This window comes from Limulus polyphemus, unplaced genomic scaffold (genome assembly GCF_000517525.1).
Source record: "Limulus polyphemus unplaced genomic scaffold, Limulus_polyphemus-2.1.2 Scaffold255, whole genome shotgun sequence".
NCBI classification, from domain to species: domain Eukaryota; kingdom Metazoa; phylum Arthropoda; class Merostomata; order Xiphosura; family Limulidae; genus Limulus; species Limulus polyphemus.
Window position 1 is genome coordinate 241,306 of NW_013665865.1, and position 11,034 is coordinate 252,339.

The 11,034-nt window shown below is 28.7% G+C and overlaps 1 protein-coding gene across 1 annotated transcript in view; it reads left to right on the forward strand.

Moving 5' to 3' along the window:
- LOC106478854 (transmembrane and TPR repeat-containing protein CG4050-like) overlaps positions 1–11,034 on the forward strand; it is a 97,083-nt gene that overhangs the window by 58,294 nt on the left and 27,755 nt on the right. The window contains exons 4-9 of the mRNA XM_022382537.1: positions 132–213; positions 811–910; positions 2,391–2,506; positions 5,702–5,874; positions 7,164–7,416; positions 10,478–10,626. Coding sequence (XP_022238245.1) covers positions 132–213; positions 811–910; positions 2,391–2,506; positions 5,702–5,874; positions 7,164–7,416; positions 10,478–10,626 — 873 coding nt within the window. The remainder of the gene's footprint in view (positions 1–131; positions 214–810; positions 911–2,390; positions 2,507–5,701; positions 5,875–7,163; positions 7,417–10,477; positions 10,627–11,034) is intronic.

Below are 11,034 nucleotides of genomic sequence, written 5' to 3' on the forward strand. Positions count from 1 at the left end.
TTTCATTGTGCCATGGGTATGAGCTGTGAATTGCTATTATTAATGAGTAGGAATATTGAAAAGTTCAACCTAAAAACACCACTTTAAAAATATTTGCATGTTTTTCACATGTGTCTGTTTCTTATTTCCAGGATTACCCATCTCTTCTTGTCAGAGAGTGCTAGCCTTGTTGCTTCCATTCTTTTTGCTGTCCATCCCATTCACACTGAAGCAGTAAGTTTATGGAAAACATGTTGAAATGAAATTCACTACCTATTATGTGTTGACTAAAACAAAATGCAGCTATGTTGAGATTATTCCATTTAATATGTATTTTGAAATAACTTGTAACAAATTCATGAGCTTATTCATCTATATATCTAACTTGTAATTATATATTTTAATAAATTATTATGTAACGGTACACACATAAGACAAATTAAGTTAAAAGTTAACAGAGTAATTTTTGACGTAATGATTGTTTGGATAACTTATCTTAAATGAGAAACCCTATAACTAAAAACACATCCATATTTGATATTTATGAGCACATAGTGGAAGTCCTGGAAAGAACTTTTAGAATGAAAGATATGTATTTACCAGAAAGTCCTAAGTCACAATACTTTCCATATTACCTTTTCTTATACAATTTGTCTGTCGAACTTTCTTAATTTTTGTGATCAAGAGGGCTTGCAGAAAATAACATCCATTATTATTTCATGATAACTTTTGGCTCCACTAAAGTAAAGTAAAAATTACTTTGTTTATTTTTTCACCCTGTATTTTTTACTGTATTTATATCAGTAACTATTACCCTGCTTTTTTATGTAGGTTACTGGAGTGGTGGGAAGGGCAGAGATCCTGTCTTCTGTGTTCTTTCTTCTTGCTTTTTCTTCGTATATCAAAGCTACAAGAAAGCCACGGCACACGGGTATGTTTTAAACCTCAAATTATCTACTTGCTTTTATACCATTCACTACCAATAGGGTCTACTTATTGCATCAAATTGATTATGTTCTTGTTTATGCCCGTTAAAACACATATTGTACAGACTGAAAAATTGGGTGAAATCACTAATTTTCTATGCAAAATACATGGTGTAACTAAACAGAAATTAGTGTAATTAATTGCATTTTTTATGGTATTTTTGTATATTTTTTGTCTTGACTCATGTCTTATAAGGGGCCTTGTAAACAACAAAGTCACAAATCAACAAACTATTTGAAGTATAAACAGTTTTGAAATTGGAAAAATTTGTTAAAAAGTTCATGGGCTTCTATTAGAAATGGTGATAAATTATGCAAAGGTGATAGGTAAAATTAGATAATACAACAGAGAATGTAATGAAATTTGATATGACTTAGTAATTTAAGTGTTTATCATAAATAATATCAATGTTATTTACATGTAAAAGGAATTAAGTATAGTTAATATGAATACATGCGTAATCCTGATGTTGTCTTTCATCAGTTTTAACAAGGTGATCCATATCAATAATTTGAGACTGGATGTGGGTTAGTGGTTAACATGCCTGGATTGTGATTGAAAATTTTTGGGTAATATCTGTTTCTACATAAACATGTTTCACACTTTGGGGCAGTGAGTTATGGTCAACACCCACTATTTAGTTAGATGCATGTTATTAATTATTTTTTTAAAATTGACAGTGGGTGCTTCCTTCTACATTCTTAGTTTAGAATCAGAGATGGTCACATGTGCAGATAGTCCTTTGTGTAGCTTTGTGCAAAAATTCTAAAACAAACAAATGAAATTTATAACACAAACTTTAGTACTACCCTTAAAGCAGGTTGTAATATTTAAATTCATCAAAGCAGGAAAGTTATTTCAACAGTTGCTGTGATATTGGTTTTAGAAATATAAACTAAGTTAAAGTATTAAATATTATTATATAAATAGAAATACTTAGGTTTTACTGTAATTTGTTGCATCTCCTGGATGTATGCTATTTTTACAAAACTCATATATATACATAAAATTTTATGAAGTGATGGCTTTATGACCATTGCTTTGGAAAAACCAGAATATTTATTATTTGATCATATAGATGTGATGTTACTCTTGGTACTTGCATTTGGTATTTTACAAAAGATGTATGTAATTTCACTAGATATAGCAGAAATAGTTCACATATTATACATGATTCTTTACATTCACTCATAAGTTCTTAGAATTTTAAAAGCTTTTCATGTCATTACTTCTTAATGACAAACACTCCATGCTTCTGACAACATTTTTAATCCTTCTATTATATGTATCTAGTTTTTAAAAGTGTAACCAACTGACACATCCTGCCTTTAGCATTAGTGTTTATAAATTTATGTACTGCCTTTGTTATGTGTTCCTCTTTTTTTGTTATTGTTAGTATGAAATATAATTTTTCAAATTCACAGATTGGTCTCCACTTCTACAGTCTGTAATTTTTGTGACAGTGGCTACACTTTCTAAGGAGCAAGGAATAACAGTTGTGGGACTGTGTGGTGTATATGAAGTTTTTGTTGTGCAGAAGGTATGATTTGCAATAAATTAATGAAAAATTTTACTTAGGTTAAGATATAATTTGTTTGCCTTTCTTAAAAATAAATATTATGAGCAATGTATTTGTTATTTTCCCTCTTTTTGTAAGTATTACTGAAAAGATTTTTTGAATTAATACATCTTTTAAGTACTTTACTAAAGAAAATGAAGTATACCTAAAAACATGCTGAAAATACAGAAAAGATTAGGTTAAGAATAACAAACTTTAAATTTATTAAGTAAACTCATTTACATAATTGTATAATTAAAATGAAACAGAATAAGCTTTGTGTTATTGTTCATTTGAGTAATCAAGTTTGAGTTTAAAAACCTGATTGTGTTAATATAGTTGCTTTTAAAATGGTTCTTAATTTACCTAAATATTTATAGACTTTCAAAAACTAAACCACAAAGTCAAAACCAATAATGGACAAAAATGTTACTTTTGTTTAATAGGTTTCAGAGTGTTTTAAGTTATTCTGTAATGTGTAATTCTTGTAACTTTTTTTTAATATGTTCTATGCTTACTGCTTTCATCCATGTGTATTAGTACTGTTTTAGTCTGTTGGTATTGCAGTATAGTAGTAATTACTCCTAGTTTTTGTAATTAAATCAAAAATAATATTAATAATATTAACTATCTGTTATGATAGAAACTATTATGTTTATATGATTATCGACAATAAAATTGGTAATGGTGTTAATTCAGCTTAATTACTCCATTTATTTTGGTATTATTATATTTCTCAGTTTTAATGTTTATAAGAAGAAAACATTTTCCTTTTATCTTAACTTTTAATGGAATATGAAGTTTTCTTAAGTAATTTTCATGTGTATAATGTTATTATAAGGCTAGTAATGAGCACCAAGGAATATACATAAAAAAATGATAAAGGTTTTGTTTAATTATAGTGAAGGATAAAAGAAATTATCATGTGTCTTAAGTATTAAAAATTTAATTTGTTTCTGCTACGAATGATAAAGAAAAATAAGATAGATAACACAGGTTATGATTAGGTAGTAGAAATTAATGGATGCAATGTTACACTCCTGGGGAACCATACATTTTTCAACCAAGCACAAATATGTGCTCATTATGTGATGTATCACAATTGATGGTGTAAAATGATTTTTTTGTGTGTTGCGGAGGAAAGATAAACTCCATATTATGTTTAGAGAAGTTCTTTCAATAAAAAGAAAACAGCTTTTTAGACTCTGATTAAGATTGATAATTAGTAAAGTTCTGTGTAATGTATGAATCGATTTAGATCTTAAGTATATAATTTTTTTATGAACATAACTTTAATTAGCACCCATGTACTTATGTTTTCTCCTACAATAAAAAAAAACAACTAAAGTAATTTATGTATAAAATATCCTGTTTAAATTTATGGAATGATCTTTCTTTTTTTCCAAAATTTTTGTGTCAGCGTTTCATAGATATTATGTGATTAATACATTATGCATCATAACTAAAATAAAATGTCTTTAAAGAATATTTGTTTAAAGACTAAGTAATGTATCCAACAGAAACAAATCCTGGTCACATGTTGTAGAGTAAAGTAAAATATAAAAAAATGTATATTTTTCCATCATTTTCTACTTTAGATTCACATTAACTACAACTACTTATATGCAAATAAATTATGTTTGTCTTTACAGTAAACTCAAAGTTCACATAAAGAGCCTCAGTTCTTATCATATTTTGTACACTGACATTCCTGTAAGAGAAATACAACTAATTTATAAAAACTGGTATCAATTTAGTATAAATGTATATCCTGTCAGTAATATGATATGTGGAACAGTTTGCCCCTGAAGAAGAAAGGTCCACCTTTCGAAAGTGCTTGGGTTACAGGGTTTTTATTCATTTGGAACAAAATAATTCATGCATACATAGTGATACAGTATAAATGATTTCTTTCCAGTAAAATCTATTTTTATAAATCTTTATACATGTAAGTACAATATAATTAAATATTTTGAGAATGTTCAGCCCATTTTTCATGCCTATATATTTATAGACAGTTAAATTATGGCGTCTAAGCATTTACTTTGGTCAGCTTGGACACATACTTTAATTTCATACATGAAATATTTACTTTGCATTGCTTCCTTCATTTCCCTTGTAAACAGTTTCTGCTATGTTTAGTAATCTTTTTAATAGTTACTTATGTTTATTTACCACTAACATAGTACACTACTGCTCTTCAATAAAAAAAAAGACCACTCTAGTCAATGGTTTAGTGGGGCCAGAGGAGACTGGAATACTACTCCTTTATTCTTTGTGTGTGTGTGTGTGTGTTTGTGTGATTAATATAAGTACATGTAATTGTAAAATAAGTTATAGATATAGTATTTTCTTCAACTAAACTTGTATGGTTAACATATTGTTTTTGAAAGTATCAAAATTATTGTATGTTTAAATTATTACTTATAAATGTACACAAATAATATATATATATATATATATATATACATGTTTTATGGTGTTGAGATGCTATAAGTATACTACAGCTGATATATAAATTATACATTTATGACTCAGATATGGCCATTGGGTTTATATACATATCTGATAAGTGGTTGGTAATTACAAACAAATCAAATACTTAATATGCAGCCTAATTATGTACATGTAATCCAAGGGCAGGAAATTTATTAGGATTTAGTTGGTACTCCAACACAAAACATTTTACCTTTGCTTATAATATTGACAACTTTATTGCTGCTAATTGAAAACACTAAAAGAAATGCAACATTATATTATTTATGAAAATCTACATGTATAGGAAAGATTCAGTTATAAGGCACATGCACATATAAAAGTTTTTTGTACTAAAAGGTTATGTAATACATTATATATCAAGTTATGAAATTGTATTTTCTTTATGTATGTTACTGATAGTAGTTTAATTTCATTGGGAAACTGTTAGTTTATATGAGTTCTGTTTTTGTCCATTGAACTTTAACAAATGTTATTCTTAATAATATGATAATAGAATAAGCAGTGAGAAGTAAGTTTGTCTGATATTCTTAGCCCTTCAAAAATTTGTTTCAACAGTTTATGAAATTAATATTAATTATTACAATATTGATATATTTAAAGATTTTGTATTTTCAACAGTTTATGGAATTAATATTAATTTTTACAATATTGATATATTTAGAGATATTGTATTTTCAGGTCAGACTTCTAGACCTTCTTTACATTGGTCAGAATTTAATGGGTTCAAAGGCTCCACCTCCTGTATGGCTCAGAGAAATGATGCTGCGATTGACAGTTTTATTTCTTAGTTCTCTTGGTCTTTTGGTTGGAAGATTTCAAGTAATGGGTGCCCAGTTACCAGTTTTTACTAGGTTTGGATCTTTGAACTGTCTTAAAGTGTAAAAATATAGTATTAGCAAGAGTACATGTAGCTCAGTTTCAGTTGTATTTATTGCATAAGATATTATAAAATAGAACTAATTGTTATCCTTGTTTTTGTTGTATAAAAATATTTTTGTCATGTCTTATTAACAAATTTCACTAGCTTTTTTCTTATCTGTCATTTTTTGTCAAAAAGGGCTATAAGATATCTTATTATCCATTGCTTTTTTAAAGGCTATAACATATAACTTATATATCAACAAAACATTTTTAGATTCATACACAAAGATTAGTTTCCAAAATTATATTACCATCTAAAATGAATAGGAGAACAACTAAATACGAAATGTTTTATATTCACTTTATACTTGCAGTACATAATCATAAAGATACCTGCATTTTTTTCCTCTGTAAAAAATACTCCATTTTATTACTGATGGAAATTAACTTTAAAGTGATCACATTTAAACTTCATAATTTTGTCATTTGTGAACATTACTTGTTTATTTATCAAAATTGCTTCATTTAAAACTCGTGTGTTGTTGAATTTTTTAAATTGTAACCTCATCTATTTGACTTTACAATTAAGGTCTGTCATGCTACTTAAGTTTTCTAGTACTGTGTGTTTTGCCAAGTTTGTTGCTTAGATAATAATAATCATGAAACTAAATTTAGTACTTTTTACTAGTGAGTTTATAAATATATTTACCAAGTGTAGTGGTACAATGTATATTGTAATGAATTGTATCTCATTGAAATCTTACTAAAGAAAGTTTAGCCAGCTCTTTGTTATTCCTTTTATGTATTCACAAATATTTTGATAAATGGTTTGTCTGAGTATGGTGGAGGTGCTTGGTATAGTGCACAGCAATTTTATAAAAAAATCAACTTTTTATCTAACAGCTTTAGTGTAAAGGTTAATGGCATCATAGCAAGCATAGAAAAAGTTATAAACAATGTCTTCAGATATATAAATTAGTTTTTTCTCTTGCAATAACATTTAATGAAACTTTGTTTCAAAATTAACATTTTAACCTTTGTCCACTGGTGAATATTTATCCATAAAGTTTATTCGTTTCCTTAAAAGCTCACCAGTATGTTTATTAAATGTATAAAAAAAGAGAAGAACACTGTTTAACATCATTCTAACTTTCAATCAAAATAATAAATTGGTTTCATATGATATGAGATTACATGGATATCATTGGCCAATATTCTTCCCGAAAGTACAATTTCCTGATTGTAATATTGCATACATGCTTTTTCTTTGGATTCACAGATTTGACAACCCAGCAGCTGTAGTGGATACTCCTGCCCGACAGCTTACCTACAATTATTTATTGGCTGTTAATACATGGCTGGTTCTTTTTCCTTTCAACCTGTGTTGTGATTGGACAATGGGAACAATACCACTTGTTGAATCATTTATGGATCCTCGTAACATTGCCACTTTAGGGGTTTATCTAGCCCTTGTATTGTTAGTGTGGTCTGTGCTATATTCAGATGATGAACATGCTGAGATTCTTACTATGGTATGCTTGTTGAATATTTTAAAAGTAACTTTCTCTATAACTGTATTTGTAGTGATTTTTTTAAAAATATATATATATTTATGTTTGTCTTTGCTGTTCTTCTTAACTTCTAATCTTCACTGTAAATTTAAACTTGATTTAGTGAATGCTTTACTGACAATGATTTTAGGAGTGGATTCTGGGACCTCTAAAGTAACAATATCTTTAAATCTATGCTCAATGAATGTCTAAATGGCAATAAAACTGGATTCTGTGACTTTCAAAATGACTATCTTTAAACCTGTACTCAGTGAATGTTTGTAGGTTCCTAATTAAAGTTTCAAAGTTGAGTTCAATTGATATTCGATTGGTCATTATTTTAAAATTGAGAGGATAAAAAGATGACATTGATCCTAAGGTTAAATAGAATAGATGCCTATGTGACAATGATTATTAAAGTTTTGCTCAGTGTAAGCAATTGAGAGTGATTTTGCATCTATGTTCACGTAGTTCCTAGATTGGAGTAACACAAATATAGAGATCACTGATTATCTAACTATGAAAAATCTTAAGGTTAACATCTTGTTGAAGTGATTTTAATTAAAGCCCAGTTTAATGAACTTCTGATTTGCACAATCTTAAAGTCGAGCTCAGTGTATGTCTACTTGACAGTTACTTCTAAGTTCAGTTCAGCAAATGTCTAAATGAAAGTTGTTTTTATAGGTGGGTTCAGTATATATCTAATTTACTGTGATTTTAAACTTAAGTTTAGTTAATTTCTAACTGGCATTGCATTTAGTACGAGTTCAGGAAATGCCTGATTAACATTAGTTTTATAGATGAGTTTACGTATCTTTTCATGGTGATCTTAAAGCCGAATTTAGTAAATATGTGATGGACAATGAATATTAGAAGGAGTTTAGTAAATGTGTGATTGACAGTGATTATTTAAATTATTGGTTCAATGAATGTCTGATGTTAATGAGTTTAAAGTTAAGTTCAATGAAATGTCCAGTTAAGAGTGATTTCAAATATAGTGTATTCTATGGTATTCTATTTGTAAGTTATGTAATGGTAATATTTTCCTTTATATATAGATTTAACCTTGCTGGAATTATTGTTTGTATTGTAAGTTGGATTAATTAATTTGTAGATATAGGCTCACTGACATTTCTTATGTAAGGATGAATAATAATATTTATTTTGTTTATCTACACTTTGTCTTAGTAATGTTATAATTTGTGAGGTAAACCACGGCAATCACTAGAAGGAAAACTTGTGCTTCATGTATGAAATTTTTTTTTTTTATATGTCATTTTGTATTTGACTGCACAAAATTTATAACACCTAAAGACATTGCTGTGTATTTAAAGTAATTAAAACAGTTAAATATGCTGCCAATACTACTAGTTTAAGAGGTTAGGTATATAGAGATCTGAATGAATTTGATGGGTGTGCGGGGAATCTTATTGACAGTAAGGCTAAACCTAAGTGGGTTAAACCTATTCCACAACACGTGATACACATCAATCACCTCTAGTTCAAAAGACACTTTTAATCAAATGATCTGATCAGAAATGGCAAACTGATCAACTTAGCTAGTAAGACACCAGATTATTGGAGACAAGTATTAGAATTCGACAGAGTGGCAATACCAGTACTTCAAGTGTCTATAAATAAATGAAGAAATTCACACACAAAACTTTATCTCATAAACATGAAATGAGGATCTGAAGAATGACAGATCCATTCCCTAAATACCTTTCTCTTTGCAATGTGTAGTACTATCTACACCCACCCCTCTCTCATACATATGGTGATGTCGTCCATACTTCTCTACTCTTAATTTCATTTTTGTTTGTTTGTTTTGCTTTAGTGCAAAGTCAAGTTAGTCTATCTGCTGTGTCCACCATGGGGAATTGAACCCTAGATTTTAGAGTAGTAAGTCCATAAACTTACTGCTGTCCCCTTGGGTGACTTCATTTTTGTATAGTTTAAATTAATGAAGTTTAAAAAACTTCCCATGCATGCACACATGTTACTCTTTTAATTATTTAGATATCTAATCCTGCTGGACTTATCATTTACAAGCTACATATAATGGTATATTTCACTGTTAATTTGTGTATGTTGTTAATCTTTCTAAGTTTTCATACAAGTTTTTTTGCATGTAGATGCAACATCTCAGTGCAAGTTTATTACCTTACAAATTCTCAATTTTAGACAGAGGTTACATGCTACAGTGATTGTTCCTTAAGACATACATGCTTGAGTGCAGCTTTATTTTTGTGTGATACCTAAACTGAGGTCAGATGCTTTTCCTTCAGGGTAATACAGAACATGTACAAGTTAGTATGAGTTGGGGTCTTATCTTCCTTGAATATATTTACTTGGAATAATCATTGACATAGGCAAGGATTGTGGGATACCACACTGTAGAACCCTGGTCTGACTTGAAAGACCAGTATATTTATTATTCTTGCTTCTGTCTTCATTTGGTAAGCCATGTTCTGTTATCCTGCTTTCTTACCCCAGCAGCAAAAGTAAGCTCCAATTTACATTGTATGAATACAGACTTAATTTATTACTGAGTTGTACCCTTGTATTTATTTATACTTTCTTTGATATCTGAGTTTGAAATCTTTCTCTGCATAACATCCAGAACCTGAATTTTGTGGAGACTTGTAACTATCTGTTGCATATCAATTTACCTAAATACCAGTATCACATTGTAACTTTATAGTTAAGTGAAAGCTCTAGGCCTGATGGTGTTATCATTTGTCAGATTATACAGAAAATTAAAATTGAAAAAGAGAATATAGAAAATAACTGAAAAAAGGTAAAAAATGTAAGGTAGCATAATTACAAAAATATTAAATATGATGAACTAACACTACATGAGAACTAACTTTAAGTTTCAAAATTTGTAGACATTCTGACTCTAATTTTTAAATTTTGATATACTAGTTTGTGAAAAGTTCAAAAAGGGTAAAATTACTGTAGATATTTCTTTTTAAAGTCCTTTTTTCCTGTGCAGTTAACACTTGTAAATTTAATGGTAAATGTTAATATTTATCTCTAGGGTTTAGCCTTGCTGATTCTACCATTTCTTCCGGCTTCGAACTTGTTCTTTCCAGTAGGTTTTGTGGTAGCTGAACGAGTTCTTTACACTCCTAGCATGGGGTTGTGTTTGCTGGTTGCATATGGATGGCATCTCTTAGTGGAAAGGATGTAAGTAAATGTTTTTTGTTTTTTTAGGAAGAATAACATATTTAACCCAAATTACTATAACTTTGTTTGCACATATAGGAAAAAAAATTAAGTTTAATTAACAAGTAACATGTCATTATACTGACATATTAGACTTATGTTTTATGTAAAATATTTTTTTTGTATAAGAATAACTAATTGTTTTTCAAATATTAATTTGTGTTGTCCATCTAATTTAAAAAAAACACAAAAAACTTGTAGCAAAAATTGATATTTTTAATATTACACTTTAAAAATTCTTTTTCTGGCACAACTGAAGAATATGTGGTGTGACTTTTGTTAGCTTGAAGGGAAGAAAATACTGTTGCGTCATCGAGATCAAGGGACAATTCTCAAGCCCTCTTGTTTCTGAAACTATCCCGTATCTTG